This window comes from Pristiophorus japonicus, chromosome 17 (assembly GCF_044704955.1).
Source record: "Pristiophorus japonicus isolate sPriJap1 chromosome 17, sPriJap1.hap1, whole genome shotgun sequence".
NCBI classification, from domain to species: Eukaryota; Metazoa; Chordata; class Chondrichthyes; family Pristiophoridae; genus Pristiophorus; species Pristiophorus japonicus.
Window position 1 is genome coordinate 71571883 of NC_091993.1, and position 18486 is coordinate 71590368.

Below are 18486 nucleotides of genomic sequence, written 5' to 3' on the forward strand. Positions count from 1 at the left end.
AGAGACCTTGGCCTGCAGCTAACTGGACCAGGAAAACCCAGGAAAAGCAGCAACTTTTAAGGGGCGGCAGTTCCCCCTTAAAGGGAAAGCTGTGGTGGGTGGGGTTCCGTTGAAACCATTGGCTAATTGTTTACAGAGGCATGTGGGCAGCACTGCTCCCTTTGACAATGCAAAGTGCGGCTGCAGGAGGCTGGCCTTACTTGGGACTGAAGGTCACCCCGCTTCCCACCCTCTCTGTAAAAGTACAGGTGAAAATTGGGTGGAGGGAGTTCACTGCCTGAGTCAATGCAGTTGCCCAGGTCCCTCATATCCGCCTGCAGATGATGAAGGAGTTCACTCGTGTCTGGACACAAGTCGTTGCACCCCCTTGGAGTTTCCATTTCAAACACTATCCACAACCATTGTCCATTAGGACTCACTCTTTCATTGTGCCCGAGCTGCAAGGAGCATCTTTTATGAAGGCAGAGGTGGCAGCTGAGGAGCAGCAAACAAATATCCAAGTGCCCAGGCTGTGGTGCCCTGAGGTACACTTGGGGCATCTCCATAGGTTCAGCAGCCATGTATGTAGACACCCTCAAAGCCTCCCTGATAAAGTGCGACATCCCCACTGACACCTGGGAGTCCCTGGCCAAAGACCGGCCAAAGTGGATGAAGTGCATCCGGGAGGGCGCTGAGCACCTCGAGTCTCATCGCCGAGAGCATGCAGAAATCAAGCGCAGGCAGCGGAAAGAGCGTGCGGCAAACCAGTCCCACCCACCCCTTCCCTCAACGACTATCTGTCCCACCTGTGACAAGGACTGTGGCTCTCATATTGGACTGTTCAGCCACCAAAGAACTCACTTCAGGAGTGGAAGCAAGTCTTCCTCGATTCCGAGGGACTGTCTATGATGATGATGATGATGTAGAGGACAACCCCCATCTCCCAAGAGCCACCCGCCCAGTGTTTCTCCTCCTTCATATAATTTGGGCACCGATGGATGCCGTGCAATGAAGGCATCGTGGCTGCTTCCTGAGAAAAGACCACTGATGTGTATAATAGTGTTTCTGTGGTCAGATACCACCTGAATTGTGACTGAGTGCAAGCTCTTGGCTGTTCATAGGGTTGATATAAAGCGTCCCAACCATATAGGTACCATCTACACTGCACTGACGGGAACCCAGCTCCCCTGCTGCACGGTAGTGTAGTGGTAACGTCACTGGGCTAGTAATCTGGAGGTCAGGACTAGTAATCCGGAGGCGTGAGTTCAAATCCCATCACGACAGCTGGGGAATTTAAAATTCAGCTAATAAATAGATCTGGAATAAAAAGCTAGTATCATTAATGGTCACCATGAAACTACTGGATTGCCATGAAAAATCCATCTGGTTCACTAACGTCCTTTAGGGACGGAAATCTGCTGTCTTTACCCAGTCTGGCCTATATGTAACTCCAAACCCACAGCAGGTTGACTCTTAACTGCCCTCTGAAATGGCAGCTCACCACCTCCTTCTCAAGGGCAATTAGGGATGGGCAATAAATGCTGGCCTTGGCGGCGATGCCCACATCCCATGAACGAATAAATATATATTTTTTAAACTTAGTGAAAGCTCTGCCCGCTGCCCAGCTGATGCCTGCTTTCCAAAGGAAAATTGGGTGCAATGTAAATCGAGTGTGCAAGGTCAAGGGGTGGGGGAATATTTACCGATCCACGTCCGCTACCAGCGAGAGTCAGAAAATCAGCGTTCAACAGTAGTTAAAAGTTCTTGCCCGATAACTGGTGTTAAACTCAAGGCCCCTGGTAATCACTAGGCCTCAAAAGCCCCCCAAAATTAGCTTTTTTTTTTAACATTACCAGTGAGCTTCGTTTGTTGTCCATATTTTTCCGGAGGTTACTGAGGAACAAGAGGGCTGTTTTGGCCGTTGACAGGGTCATTATCTTTCTTTTGTTGACACCTTGGCATTCTGAAAGAAGAAAAAAAACAGCAGAGATTTTATACGCAGCCTCTCACCTGCAGTGCAATTCAGGATTATTCCGAGATAAGGCGACACTCAAACTCTCGCACGTCACCCACCTGGAGATAACTCCTTGAAGAACTCAGTGAACTGGGTCAGGTACATGACCATACTGAGCTTATCAGGACTGCTGGCAGCTGCCATTTCCCTCCCGGTCATTACTGGTGAGATTCCAAACTCCTTTTCTGCGATGTTGAAGGCCAGTTGGTTGTTTTCAGCCACAGATTCTTCTTTCAAACCCTCAAAGTTACTGGAGAGAAGGGAGAGAGTTTAGTACAGAGACGAATATTGCCTTCCCTCCCCCATTTTAAATAATTGTGTGATCAGGTATGCCCAGCAGGGAGTCTCACTCGTGGGAAGCACATGTTTGCATATTATGCGCCTGTGGCCTGCGATCTCTCGGCCTGTGCTCTCCCCAGTAGAGACCAGAGCTTGAGAGCACCAGATTACAGTCACCAAGAGCATTTATCTCCCCACCCCCCTTTCAGGTTTCCCTCAAACTCAGTAGTCCCTTCTCCTGGCCACGTGGATAGCTAAGCAACCTATTCAAACGCCTCTGCCAGTATTAGTATGTAACCAACCTCTGGCAAATATCTGAGATTGGCAGATTCTCTCTGCCGCTATTCCCTCCTTCACTTTAGGGAAGCTCTTAGGTCCACTGCTCTGTGGCTCAGCCGATAAAAGAATACTACATGGCTAGTGTTGCCAACTGTCCCGGATTGCCCTGGAATTTAAGATTAATCTCCTGGACACTCTTATGAGCAACCCGGGAGAACAATCATCGGGACATTTGCATCTCTTGTTCCCCTCCGGCTGGCCTCACAATAGACAACAGGGGTGCAATACACCCAGGATGCAGTGCAGCCTTAGCACATGCGCGCTCTGGTAAGACCACAAGATGGATAGAGCTGTTTCTGGAGCGCAGAGGATTGTGGGTATCGTGGTCACCATTCCTGACATATTGGGTGACCAATGACAGGAATGTGGGGCGGGGTGCTTGGAGGTGGGAAGTCAACTGATTAAATCTCTTGGAATATGGTCCAACCAGCGTTGGCAACCCAACATGTGCAGGTCAGGTATAGACCAAGCTTCATCTACTTTACTGGTGTCAGCCTGATTCAGTTGATAGCACTTTTACCTCTGAGTCAGTATGTTGTGGGTTCATGCCCCACTCCAGAGTACATAATGTAGGCCGCGACTACTGTGCAGTACTGAGAGAGTGCTGCATTGTTTATCGGAGCATCAGTCCATCACACCACCAAGGGCAGACAATCTTAAAACGGTTAGAAATACAAGATATATTAGTCATTTGTTGGAACTCACATAAGGTCTGGGCGAAATTGGTGAATGAGTGCACACAATGCTAGGCCACTCTTCCAGGACATTGTCAGGTCAAGCACCTTCACGTTCTTGTACCCTTCTGTGTGCTGTTTGCACCAGCTCAGGAGCTCTTCATACCCCACAACAGAATCTGCAAGAAGGGGCAATGCATAAAGAGGCTGCGTGAATGAGAACAGGACGGCTATCCTGATGTGAATTGGTGTGGTCAACTACGCTCGAAACCCTTACACCTTACAAAGAATTATGTTCAACATAAAGGTTTTGTTTTTTCATCTGTTCACTTAAATAAAGGAGACTATGAAGGTATGAGGGCAGAGTTGGGTAAAGTGGACTGGGAAAATAGATTAAAGTGTAGGATGGTTGATGAACATTTGAGGAGATATTTCATAACTCTCAAGAAAAATATATTCCAGTGAGGAAAAGGTGTAAGAGAAAAGATAGCCATCCGTGGCTAACTAAAGAAATAAAGGATGGTATCCAATTAAAAACAAGGGCATACAAAGTGGCCAAAACTAGTGGGAGGACAGAAGACTGGGAAGCTTTTAAAAGCCAGCAAAGAACGACTAAAAAAATGATTAAGAAAGGGAAGATAAGACTATGAAAGTAAACTAGCGCAAAATATAAAAACAGATAGTTTCTCTTGGTATATAAAAAGGAAATGGGTGGCTAAAGTAAATGTTGGTCCCTTAGAGGACGAGACCGGGGAATTAGTAATGGGGAACATGGAGATGGCAGAAACTCTGATCAAATATTTTGTATCAGTCTTTACGGTAGATGACACTAACAATATTCCGAAAGTGGATAGTCTAGGGGCTATGGGGGGGGGGGGAGAAGAACTTAACACAATCACAATCACTAAGGAGGTGGTACTCAGTAAGATAATGGGACGAAAGGTAGATAAATCCCCTGGACCTGATGGCTTGCATCTTGGGGTCTTAAGAGAAGTAGCGGCAGGGATTGTGGATGCATTGGTTGTAATTTACCAAAACTCCCTGGATTCTGGGGAGGTTCCAGCAGATTGGAAAAGTGCAAATGTAACGCCCCTATTTAAAAAAGGAGGCAGACAAAAAGCAGGAAACTATAGACCAGTTAGCCTAACATCGGTAGTTGGGCAAATGTTGGAGTCCATTATTAAAGAAGCAGTAGCAGGACATTTGGAAAAGCAAAATTCAGTCAGGCATAGTCAGCATGGATTTATGAAAGGGAAGTCATGTTTGACAAATTTACTGGAGTTCTTTGAGGATGTAACGAACAGGGTGCATAAAGAGGAACCAGTGGATGTGGTGTATTTGGACTTGCAGAAGGCATTTGACAAGGTGCCACATAAAAGGTAAAAGTTCACGGGGTTGGGGGTAATATATTAGCATGGATAGAGGATTGGCTAACTAACAGAGAAGAGAGAGTCGGGATAAATGGTTCATTATCTGGTTGGGGTGCCGCAGGGATCAGTGCTGGGACCCCAACTAATTACAATCTATATAAACGACTTGGAAGAAGGGACTGAGTGTAACGTAGCCAAGTTTGCTGATGATACAAAGATGGGAGGAAAAGCAATGTGTGAGGAGGACACAAAAAGAGCAAAAGGACATAGACAGGCTAAGCGAGTGGGCAAAAATTTGGCAGATGGAGTATAATGTTGGAAAGTGTGTGGTCATGCACTTTGGCAGAAAAAAATCAAAGAGCAAGTTATTATTTAAATAGAGAAAGATTGCAAAGTGCCGCAGTACGGCGGGACCTAGGGGTACTTGTGCATAAACACAAAAGGATAGTATGCAGGTACAGCAAGTGATCAGGAAGACCAATGGCATCTTGACCTTTATTATAAGAACATAAGAATTAGGAACAGGAGTAGGCCATCTAGCCCCTCGAGCCTGCTCCGCCATTCAATAAGATCATGGCTGATCTGGTCGTGGACTCAGCTCCACTTGCCCGCCCTCTCCCCGTAACCCTTAATTCCCTTATTGGTTAAAAATCTATCTATCTTTGACTTGAAAACATTCAATGAGCTAGCCTCAACTGCTTCCTTGGGCAGAGAATTCCACAGATTCACAACCCTCTGGGAGAAGAAATTCTTTCTCAACTCGGTTTTAAATTGGCTCCTCCGTATTTTGAGGCTGTGCCCCCTAGTTCTAGTCTCCCCCACCAATAGAAACAACCTCTCTGCCTCTATCTTGTCTATCCCTTTCATGATTTTAAATGTTTCTATAAGATCACCCCTCATCCTTCTGAACTCCAACGAGTAAAGACCCAGTCTACTCAATCTATCATCATAAAGGTAACCCCCTCATTTCTGGAATCAGCCTAGTGAATCGTCTCTGTACCCCTTCCAAAGCTAGTATATCCTTCCTTAAGTAAGGTGACCAAAACTGCACACAGTACTCCAGGTGCGGCCTTACCAATACCTTATACAGTTGCAGCAAGACCTCCCTGCTTTTGTACTCCATCCCTCTCGCAATGAAGGCCAACATTCCATTCGCCTTCCTGATTAACTGCTGCACCTGCAAACTAACCTTTTGGGATTCATGCACAAGGACCCCCAGGTCCCTCTGCACCACAGCATGTTGTAATTTCTCCCCATTCAAATAATATTCCCTTTTACTGTTTTTTTCCCCAAGGTGGATGACCTCACACTTTCCGACATTGTATTCCATCTGCCAAACCTTAGCCCATTCGCTTAACCTATCCAAATCTCCTTGCAGCCTCTCCGAGTCCTCTAGACAACCCGCTTGCCCACTAATCTTAGTGTCATCTGCAAATTTTGTTGCACTACACTCTGTCCCCTCTTCTAGGTCATCTATGTATATTGTAAACAGTTGTGGTGCTTCTACTGCTGTCTTGGCAGAGATAACTCGGCACAGACCCGACTGAACTCGGACTGTCGAGTCTGCTTCTGTTGCTTACTGGGGAAACATTACATACCGTGTGAAGCAAGCACTGCGGCAGAACTGAAAAGAATACCATGCAAACATACAAACATATGAAGAATGACGGGCCTGTCCCACACAGTTGCAATACCCTGTGTATCACAATATTTACACTCTGTCTCCACCCCACCCAAAACCATCTGATCCCCTGAGAGGGGCGAAAAACCAGATGAAAAAACCCAGCCCAATTTGGGGGGAAAAATCTGGGAAATTCCTGTCCGACCCATCTCGCTGATTGAAAGTAGCCCAGGAGATCACGCTGTCCCTGAATTCCCTGCAGTACCTACCTTCTGTAAGAGCTGATCTCTGCCCCAGCCAGAAACAGGTCCAGCTCTCGCTTTAAGGAATTTAGCAAATCAGCATCTACCACACAAGACGGCAGCCTGTTCTAGAGGTCCTCTATTCTTTGGGAAAAGACCCACCTCCTGACGTCTAACCTCAATCTGGCCTTACACAACTTGTGACTCCTGGTCCTCCCAAACCTATTTAATTGGAATAAACTGTCAGCTAGAACACAATTTATTTCCTTCATCAGGTTATAAACCTCAATCAGGTCACCCCTAAGTCTACGCTTCTCTAAAGTGGAGAATCCCAACTCTTTTAGCCCGTCTAGATAACTAAAATGCTTTAGACTGGGAATTAATCTAGTGGTCCTCCTCTTCACCCTTTCCAAAGTCTCAATATCACCCATAACTCCTGGAGTTCAGCAGATGTCGTGCCAGCCCTGTTGACATTGCGTTGATACAGAGGAAGTCAGCCAGCTCCCAGATACTATCCAGTGACCATCGCTGGAGAACAAGCACAGGACTGGGCTCAGCTACGCTGCCCCTTACTGTGGAGTAACATGCCAACCTTCACTGTCAATGCTCATACGTGATTACTGGTAACTTGGGCCATGTACCAGAGGGTGCCCACCGTCCCCGCCAAGAAACATCAGGAGACATGGGGGAGAATAAGCGATAAAATAAAATGTAAGATTTTTTTTAAAACATGTGCGGAATTCAGAGGCTGCTCTGATTTGTTCCATTGGAGAGTCTTTGTCCTTCAGTGCCTTACCGTTTCGGAGCATTTTCCCCTTTGTCTGGCTGGTCTCCTCTGTGTCTGTGGTTCCTCCTGTATCGTACAAATGCTGCACCTGTAAAGGAGACAGGATCAAGGAGACGGGATCAAGGTAGTCCCGAGGCTCAGGCTGTTAGAAACGGAACAGTTTAAAAACAACTGCAGAAAGTCTGTCTTCACACAGGGTTATGAGAATGTGCATGAAGCAGACATCATCCAAAACGCAGCATCAGTTTCCACATGTACAGCACTACCTCTCCACCACTTCTCTTGACCTGTCCACAGTCTCTAAATTATCAGACTGTTTGTCCAATTCTGGATGAGCAGAAATTTTCTCCCAGTTGAATATTGGGAAGACAGAAGCCATTGTCTTTGGTCCCCGCCACAAACTGCGTTCCCTAACCACTGACTCCATCCCTCTCCCTTGCATCTGTCTGAGGCTGAACCAGACTGTTCGCAACCTTGGTGTCATATTTGACCCTGAAATGAGCTTCCGACCACATATCCGCAGCATAACTAAAATCACCTATTTCCACCTCCGTAACCTTGTCCGTCTCCACCCCTGCCTCAGCTCATCTGCTGCTGAAACCCTCATTCATGCTTTTGTTACCTCTAGACTTGACTATTCCAACACACTGCTGGCTGGTCTCCCACATTCTACCCTACGTAAACTAGAGGTGATCCAAAACTCGGCAGCTCGTGGCCTAACTCGCACCAAGTCCCGCTCACCCATCACCCCTCTGCTCGTTGACCTACATTGGCTTCCAGTTAAGCAACGCTCATCCTTATTTTAAAATCCTTCCATGGCCTTGCCCCTCCCTATCTCTGTAATCTCTTTCAGCCTCACAACCCCATGAGATATCTGCGCTCCTCTAATTCTGTTCTCTTGAGCATCCCTGATTATAATCACTCAACCATTGGTGGCCGTGCCTTCTGTTACCTAGGCCTGAAGCTCTGGAACTCCCTCCCTAAACCTCTCCGCCTCTCTACCTTTCTTTCCTCCTTCTAGACACTCCTTAAAACATATCTCTTTGACCACCTGCCCTAATTTCTACCTATGCGGTTCAGTGTCAAATTGTTTACTCTCATGATACTCCTGTGAAGCGCAATGAGACGTTATTACGTTAATGGCGCTATGTAAATACAAATTGTTGTTGAAGGAAGTGGAGAAAATGTAAGGGAATTCGGATTAACAAATAAAGAGTTGCCACGGCGATCAGAATGGTGGAGGAGGATCGATGGGCTGAGTGACCTACTCCTGATCTTATGTGCAACCACTAGTCAGGGCTGGAATCACGAGGACACGTAGATACTTCCAATATGTACATTTTACCTTACAGTCAGGCAGAAAACATGTCCTGTCCCATTACTAACACCTTTAATAGCGATGAGCTTTAGGGCAGAATGCCAATACGCACGTACCTGGTTAGGTTTGAAGTAGCTGAGATTGAGGTTGGGATAGCGAGTGAGCGGGTCGATGCTGTACTGGCTAATGTTCTTGTTTGTGTTTCCAGGGGTGGTCTGCGACAGCAGCTGATAGATGCTCTCCCTGAGAGAAGAACATTCAATAAAAAACTATTGGAAGGAGGATAGGATAGTAGCTGAATTCAACAAGCTGAATATGGAGGATGTGAGATTAATTTTGCTTATCTTTGAAAAGCAAGACAAAACCTCATGAGATTAAATAGACCAAGGCACTGACCACAATTGTATTTGTGGAAGGATTGGGCTTGACAGACCCAATAACCAAGTTATAGGGGCTGAAACTGCCCCTTTCTGTAAGAACCGTGACCGCCTCAAAGGTCGGTAAGGCCTTACCGCCTAGTTCAGTAACATTTAATGAATTGCCCTACCTGATTTCCCCGGCAGTGATCCTCACCACGGCGCCCGTGTTCCCGCCCCGTTGGGCACGTGCTGACCCCCCACCGACCGGCGGGGACCCCCTTTCCCCCATGGGAGATCAGCCGCCGGTCGGTGCCCCCGACAGCTTTCCCCTGGGCCGTGGACGCCATTTTATTTTATTTGTCGGCTGACTCCCGAGGTCGGCTCGACAATGGTGGCCATGGGTTCGGCCGGACCACCAACAGGCAGCCTGGCACCCCCTCCTGGTGGCCCAGTGGGCCGAACTAAACCACATGCAGAGCTCGCAGTGGCCCTCCCCTTTAACTGAAGGGGAGCGACGTGGTGACGTGTCAGCGCAGCGCTGATGACTCGGAGCGACGGCCGACCCGTTGCAACGGCACTTCTGCCCCAACTGGGGAAAAAAACCCTGAAAATCGCACTATTCTTGGGGCGGAGAAAAATCTTAAAGAACAGTAAATGCCCCTACTATTAGCTGGGGGAAATTTCGGCCCCTTAATCTCCAAAGCTTGATGGGCCGATGCAGACAGCTGTGAGGCAGTCGTATTTCCTCAGTGTTGCCGACACTCACGATTTACTCTAAAATTCTGATGTTGATGGAAGTTTTTTTAAATGCTCACATTTCAAATGTGAAATTTAAACATGCAAAAAGCAATGTTTAAATTTTCAGTAAAAAGATCCCCCCACTTACCAGGCTCGTAAATTGGAAGTGTTGGCAATGCTGTTTATTCAGGTTCTGTTCTCACTCTAGCCTCCTGGACTTTGGCAACCATGAGCACTACTCATTTGCATGAACCTCCTCCATTCTTCAGCGGGCACAGCAGGATCATTCGGGTTCAGGCTTGTACACCCCTGATTGGCTATTCATCCCATTTGTTGTACGCTGGCTTCAAGGTGCTTGCTGTATTTGCTGACGTAACAACAGCGATTGCACCTCGAAAGTTATTAGTTTGGCTGTCAAGCATTTTGGGAGGTCCTGTGCATTGATGCTCTTTCTTTCACCTTTTCTAATGATGTTGCCCTATATTTGAATAATAAGGAATCAAATTGGGACTCGTTTTTCCCCATCTCTAAGATGTGATATCTCATTACATAAGAACATAAGAAATAGGAACAGGAGCAGGCCATTTGACCCCTCAAGCCTGCGCCGTCATTTAATATCATGGCTGATATGATCATTGACTCAGCTCCACTTCCCTGCCCGCTCCCCGTAACACTTTATTCCCTTAACGTTCAAAAACCTGTCTACCTCCGCCTTAAATATATTCAGTGCCCCAGCCTCCACAGCTCTCTGGGGAAGAGAATTCCACAGGTTTACAACCCTCAGAGAACAAATTCCTCCTCATTTCAGTTTTAAATGGGTGGCCCCTTATTCTGACACTATGCCCCCTAGTTTTAGTTTCCCCTATGAGTGGAAATATCCTCTCTGCATCAACCTTGTCGAGCCACCTCATTATCTTATATGTTTTGATAAGATCACCTCTCATTCTTCAGAACGTCAATGAGTATAGGCCCAACCTACTCAACCTATCTTCATAAGTCAACCCCCTCATCTCCGGAATCAACCTAGTGAACCTTCTCCGAACAGCCTCCAATGCAAGTATATCCTTCCTTAAATACGGAGACTAAAACTGTACGCAGTACTCTCGGTGTGGCGTCACCAATACCCTGTACAGTTGTAGCAGGACTTCTCTGCTTTTATACTCTATCCCCCTTGCAATAAAGGCCAACATTTCATTTGTCTGCCTGATTACTTGCTGTACCTGCATACTAACTTTGTGTGTTTCATGCACAAGGACCCCCAGGTCCCTCTGTATTGCAGCACTTTGCAATTGCTCTCCATTTAAATTATAATTTGCTTTTCTATTTTTTCTGCCAAAGTGGATAAACTCACATTTTCCCACATTATACTCCATCTGCCAAATTTTTGTCCACTCACTTAGCCTGTCTATATCCCTTTGCAGATTTTTTGTGTCCTTCTCACAATTTGCTTTCCCACCCATCTTTGTATCATCAGCAAATTTGGCTACATTACACTCGGTCCCTTCATCCAAGTCATTAATATAGATTGTACATAGTTGAGGCCCCATCACTGATCCTTGCGGCACTCCACTAGTTACTGTTTACCAACCGGAAAATGTCCCATTTATCCTGACTCTCTGTTTTCTGACAGTTAGCCAATCCTTTATCCATGCTAATATATTACCCCCAACCCCGTGAACTTTTATCTTGTGCAGTAACCTTTTTATGTGGCATCTTATCGAATGCCTTCTAGAAATCCAAATACACCACAGCCACTGATTCCTCCTTATCCATCCTGCTTGTTACATCATCAAAGAACTCCAGCAAATTTGTCAAACATGATTTCTCTTCAATGAAACCATGCTGACTCTGCTTGATTGAATTATGCTTTTCCAAATGTCCTGCTACTGCTTCCTTAATAATGGACTCCAGCATTTTCCCAATGACAGATGTTAGGCTAACTGGTCTATAGCTTCCTGCTTTCTGTCTGCCTCCTTTTTTAAATAAGGGCGTTACATTTGCGGTTTTCCAATCTCTGGGACCTCCCTAGAATCAAGGGAATTTTGGTAGATTACAACCCATGCTTTCACTATCTCTGCAGCCACTTCTTTTAGGACCCTAGGATGCAAGCCATCAGGTACAGAGGACTTGTCCGCCTTTAGTCCCATTATTTTACCAATTACTACTTTTTTTAGTGATAGTGATTGTATTAAGTTCCTCCCTCCCTTGATTTTCCACTATTGGGATGTTTTTAGTGTTTTCTACCGTGAAGATCGATACAAAATATTTGTTCAAAGTCTCTGCCATTTCTCTGTTCCCCATTATTAATTCCCCAGTCTTATTCTCTAGGGGACCAACATTTACTTCAACCAGTCTTTTCCTTTTTATGTACCTGTAGAAACTCTTACTATCTGTTTTTATATTTCGTGCTAGTTTACTTTTATAATCTATCTTCCCTCTCTTTACTATTTTTTTTAGTCGTTCTTTGCTGGCTTAAAAAAATTTCCCAATCCTCTGGCCTCCCAATAGTCTTGGTCACATTGTATGCCCTTGTTTTTAATTTGATACCATCCCTTATTTCCTTAGTCACGGATGGTTATCCCTTCTCTTACAGTCTTTCCTTCTCATTGGGATATATTTTTGTTGAGTGTTATGAAGTATCTCCTTAATTGCTTGGCACTGCTCATCAACCGTCCCACACTTTAATAATCTATTTTCCCAGTCCACTTTAGCCAATTTTGCCCTCATACCTTTGTAGTTTCCTTTATATAAGCTCAGGACACTGATTTGAGATCCAACTTTCTCACTCTCCAACTGAATTTGAAATTCAATAATTCCTAGAGGATCCTTTAATAGGAGATTGTTTATTAATCCTGTCTCATTACACAGTACCAAATCTAAGATAGCCTGCTCCCTGGTTGGTTCCGCAACGTACTTACTGTTCAAGGAAACAATTCTGGATACACTCTATGAACTCTTCCTCAAGGCTACCCTGGCCAATTTGCTTTGTTCAATCAATCTGAAGGTTAAAATCGCCCCATCTCATTCAGTGGTATCCCAGATTAATACATGCAGAATTCCTCTAACCCTAGGAGGTTGAATGATAGGTTATCTTCAGCACAACTCCACACAACATAGCCTGGCCAACATCTATCCCTCAACCAACACCTAAATATAGATTATCTGGTCATTATCACTTTGCTATTTGTGGGAGCTTGTTATGCGCAAATTTGACTGCCGCGTTTCCTACATTACAATAGTGACTACATTTCAAAAGTACTTCATTCGCTGTAAAGCACCTTGGGACATCCTGAGGTTATGAAAGACGCTATATAAATGCAAGTTTGTTCATTTATTCGTAACAGCTCAGACGCGTTGGTGGTGGTCTCTCTAAGGTATGGGACAGCTGTTATTGGTATTTTACAATATTTGTCGTGTATGAGCTCATTTCTTCCACTAAGTATTCAGCATTAATTTTTCTTCCCCCAGTTTTCCACATGCAGAGCATGGTTCCATGGACATTGCTGCTCTCAGGACCTCACCAAAGAGATCACTCTTCATCACTTTAAGGGAGGTAGGGGAAGAAACATAGGGGGCGAAATTACCCCGCGCCCCGATTGGGGGCGGTAACCCACTGGGGACTGGACTTCCTGTGCCCGGCGCAGAAGTCCTGCCCCGGCCGCTGATTTGGGCTTACTGCCCCACAAAGGAAGTGGAGCATAAACTCGCGTTCTCCACTTCCTTAAGGGCCGGTTTTAGCGGCACTAATGGGATGATTTGTACAGCACTATGCGGATGCTCCACGGAGCGCTAACGTGCTTCAACACCCCTCCCCTTCGCTTAAAGGGGAGGGTCGCTGCGCACTCTGCAAAGTCACTGATGGTCTCCGCTGGGCTACAAGGACAGCGTGGGACTGGGCTGCACCATGGTGGCTCGGACCGCAGAGGTAAACAGGCAGGCTAGCTGAGCCGAGAGTCGGCAAAAAAACTAAGATGGCGGCGCAGGGCGTTGGTGACCTTCCCTTTAACTTCTGGCCCACGAGCGGATGTCGGCCAGCTTCGCGACCCACTGTCATCGCCGGTTCCGCAGTGGATCGTGGCGCTACCCGCAGGGCATGACGCTGCCATGACAACACTTCCGCAAATTCCAGATAAATTTCTTAGGAGCCCGTAGCGCCCCCACCCCTCCGGAGGTGCTAACAGGCCTCTCAAAAAGGGGCAATTTCGCCCCCATAGTGTTCCCTAAGGCACGATTCCAGCCGACATTTGGAGGAAAGTCCATGTCAAAAAATCTTACATGGCGTCTGAATGGAGCGGACTGATTGACCTACTGACCTTTCCTGCCACTGGATTTTCTGTGATTACTGTGTTTGGACCATGCATGTTGGTAAGCTGTGTAACTGTATTGGGACATCACAATATCCAACATTCAACACCATGCACTTCCAGTAGAGCATCCATCGACAGTGATCAGTATCAGGAGCCTGCCTGATTTCTCCCCCTCCTGCCAAACCAGCGGACATTGAGAGCAACTGAGACTAGAGTTGAGCCTGATCTACATGGCCTCAGCAGCTGTACTTATTCAACTTACTACGACTAAGAAAGTTAGACAAATTACAAACTTTAAGAACAACAACCATCTCCAGCCCACTCAAAAATTAAACAAACAGAAAAGAAGGTAAATGACATTGGCCCTGAGTTTGCAGTCGGTGTGCTGGCAGACTCTCAGAGTACGGCATCATACTGCCATTGAAATTGATTGCAGGTCTGGGACAAGCGCATGTGCTAAATCCCCGAACTGCGATCTGTCAAGTTCAGACTATGCATCGAACTCACTGCACGTTTCACCTGCCCATTGAAATCAACGTGCTGGTGAAAAGCTGGGTATTTTTGCCCAACTACTGCACACCAATTACCCTGAAAATCTTTCCGGCTGGTACAAGCAGGCGTAGGAGCCTGTTTGTTCAGCTTAAGGGATTGGGGGGGGGGGGGGGGGGGAGGGGAATGAGAACATTTTTGGGCATTAATTATCTTGAAATTAAATTAACAATGCCTTCTCAGTTTACCTCACCTCTTTTGTCAAATACACAAGAATAAGCATTAAGCCCAATGCTGACTCTGAATGGCCTTACCCTCGGCAAGTTCGATCATCATTCCTTTCCTCTTTTACTGATTTTTAAAAAAAATTAACATGTTTTCCATTATGCTAATGCTGTATTTGAAATATTCATTGGGATATAAAATTATGAATCCAACATGGTATAAATCTGTCGCTGTTCACATAGCTTTATTTTAACAATCCTTTCAGTCTCCAGTTTTGATTCGCTTTTGTTTTGTACAAGTTAAATATTTAAATACCAATAACATCCTCTTTATAGGGGAGATCTTCGAAGTGCTCCTTCCACTGGGTCCTGACTGCCTCGGTGTCCTTGATGAGCGTCTCCCCGTTCTTGGCCAGCAGTGGGGTGGGGCCTTGGGTAATTGGGCCGTAGATGGACTTGACTGCGGTGAAGAATCCTCACACATCATGGCTGTCGGCCAGCTGCTGAATCTCCTGATCTTTCTCCACCCACTATCTATTCTTTAGGTCGCGGGTTTTTTGTTGGACCTCGGCCTTAAGCTGCAAGATCCTGCAGATCCCATTGGAGGATAGATGCACCAACGTCAGTGTTCTCGATCAGGCCAACATTCCCAGCATCAAAACACTGACCACACTCGACCAGCTCCGTTGGGCAGGCCACAATGTCCTCATGCCAGACAAAAGACTCCCAAAGCAAGCGCTCTACTCGGAACTCCTACACAGCAGAATCATTTCAAGGGCACCCTTAAAACCTCCTTGATAAAGTGCAACATCCCCACTGACACCTGGGAGTCCCTGGCCCAAGATCGCCCAAAGTGGAGGAAGAGCATCCGGGAGGGCGCTGAGCACCTCAGGTCTCCTCGCCGAGAGCATGCAGAAATCAAGCGCAAGCAGTGGAAGGAGCGTGCAGCAAACCAGACTCCCCACCCACCCTTTCCTCCAACGACTCTCTGTCCCATCTGTGACAGAGACTGTAATTCGCGAATTGGACTGTACAGTCACCTGAGAACTCACTTTTCGAATGGAAGCAAGTCTTCCTCGATTTCGAGGGACTTATGATGATATAGTGGATCTTGCGGAGCCATCATTGGTGGTATTTCTCCAGCGACTTGAGGTGTCTACTCCGGGAGGGCACTGAGCACCTCGAGTTTCATCGGCGATTGTATGCAGAAGACAAGCGCAAGCAGCGGAAAGAACGTACGGCAAACCCGTCCCACCCTCCCTTACCCTCAAGGGCTGTCTGTCCCACCTGTGGCAGGGACTGTGGCTCTCGTATTGGACTGTACAGCCACCTAAGGATTCATTCTAAGAGTGGAAGAAAGTCTTCTTCGATTTCGAGGGACTGCCTATGATGATGATATAGTGGGTCTTTACAAGGTGGGAGATACACAAAAACTGGGAACATCTACAATCACAAACAATAGCAATCTCCTCTGTTTCCTGATTGGATAAGAGTGGAGAAATGAAAGGCGCACCACTCCAGGCACGCTTACGCACAACAGTGCGCTCCTGGATTCGTGGGCCACTCCACTGCGCACAGCTTCACTGCAAAAGGTTCTCGAAGGGGTGGGGGGGGAGGGGTTGCACCAGGTAAGTACAGATTTCCTACAGATGTCGGCGCACCCCTTCGCTATACTGCCGACTGCAACTTCAGGCCCAATGCATCCATGTAGGTTTCCGTCTTACCTCTCCGCCAGCAGCTCCACAGGGGCAATCCCCATACACCATTTCCGCACCAGCCATGCAGTGTCAAACGCCGCAAGGAATCCACGTGCAATCCCAGTCCCTAACGGCCAGAAGGGCTGAAAATAAAACAGTTGTGGGAACAAGTGGAAATTCGTTCATTTACATGCAGCAACTCCTAAGCACAACAGGTCACATGTAACATGTAAGACGGCCTGGAACCAGGCTCACTAGGTGCTATTGTCAGCCTGGGTCAGTTGGTAGCAATCTTGGCCCTGATTTTAACTGCCCCACTTGTTGGGGTTAAAATACCAGGAGTGACTGATCCTCCCCGCTATGTCTCCACATTAACCTGCTCTTCTGAGCAGGAAACGCGGTCCTGCTTTAAATATGCAGATCACATCCGATGATGTCATGAGGACACGTTTTCCAATATCAACCCGAGGCCTGAGCGAGGAGGGGGGATGGCGGGGGATGGGAGAGTGTCAACTCCCCCACCAGGCAAAACTTGCCGGGAGCCAGATCCTGGGCCAGAAGACATTTATTTTTCAAGTTTTCTTGTGGGGCAGGAGTGCGTCTGGGTGTTTGGGGTGCATTTATAGGGAGCAGCACGTGCTGGAGCAGGAGAGGAATGGCAGCGAAGATGGTGACTGGATTGGACGTCACCAAGATCCGGTTCGGTGATTGGAGCGCGGGCAGGTACTGCAGGAGCGGCGAGGTCGGGGCGAAGGAGCGGCGAGAGATTGTAGAGGAACGTGATTGGGGCCAAGGAGAGGCGTGAATACGGAGCCCAGAAGAGGTGAGGGCCCAGGGGCAGCATGGGCCAGCCCACACTGCGATATGTGTGCGCACTAGGTCCGTGCAGCAGAGCTGGTCTCCAGTCGTCCTGGATAACCCTTGCCACTGGACCAAGACCTAGCTCTGTCAAGCCCGTGTGGTGGTAACGGCTACCACACATTAAAAAAATCCACACACAGGCATCTTCCACCCTTCAAGATTTAGTTCGGGACCTGGAATATTAGGTCCTTCACTGAAACACCTGTGAACTTTTTGGCGTGGAAGCAAGTCATCCTCGATTTGAGGGACTGCCTATGATGATGATGATAGGACAATTGACTAGCCATGCATGCTATATTGTCCATGAACCAGACCTTGGTCAAGCCTCAGTTGGTGGACAATGTCCACTTTTGGTCTCGTCATGTGGTGGGTGATATTGAGGCTTTGGACAGGGTACAGAAGCGGGACACCAGATGAATTCCCAGTTTGAAGAAGGCGCCTTTCTGTAAACCAGCAAACACACACCTCCACCAGGCAGTCTCCCACCAGGGCGACCAGTAACCGGCACCCATGCCGCTCCTTCACCAGGGCAGCGTTCTCCGACCGGTACATGCAGGTGAAATCAAACATGGCCACATCCGGCTCTCCGCGGTGATTCATGGCAAATTCCAAATTTGGCAGCTCGTACTTTGTGCAGAACTTCGCAGCCTCGTGAGCGTAGCGCAGGAGAGATTCAGAATTGACATTTCGCTGAGACAGCAGGGAGTCTGCGTCTTGCTTGTCCTGTCGAGGCAAGACAGATTGGGGATATTACAGGGACTCTTATTCTACCGAACTATCACATTTTGATGAATGCTGTGGCGGGAGATAATCTGGAGTGGCTCCTGATGGCACGGTGAGGAATCACCAACGGCATCATGGCACAGAATAGAGAGCTGCAGACACCACAAGTATCTTCTTGTAACTCTGTAAACTTCCCCTTTAAACGTTGTGAGTGAATCCTGGGATCTGCGCCATGCTAACAGAAATCAGTGGATGTGGGCCAATTCCAGTCGGTGATTCGCCGCATAGCAAGATCCCTAACTCAGCCGTGCCGTCAAGGTGAGACGCTGAGCAGACTTTCTCTGGCGGGTGGTCAGGATCACGCAGGGCTGCTCTCTGACAACTCCCTACAAGCCACAGTGCCAGAGGACTGCGCAAATGGGTTACTTTCTGACTTATTTGGGCAATGAACACAGTTTTGTAGCA

The 18486-nt window shown here is 47.2% G+C and overlaps 1 protein-coding gene across 8 annotated transcripts in view; it reads right to left on the minus strand.

The window, feature by feature from the left end:
• LOC139227785 (F-actin-monooxygenase MICAL3-like) overlaps window positions 1-18486 on the minus strand; it is a 194889-nt gene that overhangs the window by 55973 nt on the left and 120430 nt on the right. For all 8 annotated transcript variants that reach the window (XM_070858828.1, XM_070858829.1, XM_070858830.1 and 5 more), the window contains 7 exons: window positions 17764-18021; window positions 16465-16580; window positions 8740-8866; window positions 7315-7393; window positions 3317-3464; window positions 2053-2243; window positions 1833-1942 (listed from right to left, as the gene is read on the minus strand). In XM_070858828.1, the coding sequence (XP_070714929.1) occupies window positions 1833-1942; window positions 2053-2243; window positions 3317-3464; window positions 7315-7393; window positions 8740-8866; window positions 16465-16580; window positions 17764-18021 (1029 nt within the window). The remainder of the gene's footprint in view (window positions 1-1832; window positions 1943-2052; window positions 2244-3316; window positions 3465-7314; window positions 7394-8739; window positions 8867-16464; window positions 16581-17763; window positions 18022-18486) is intronic.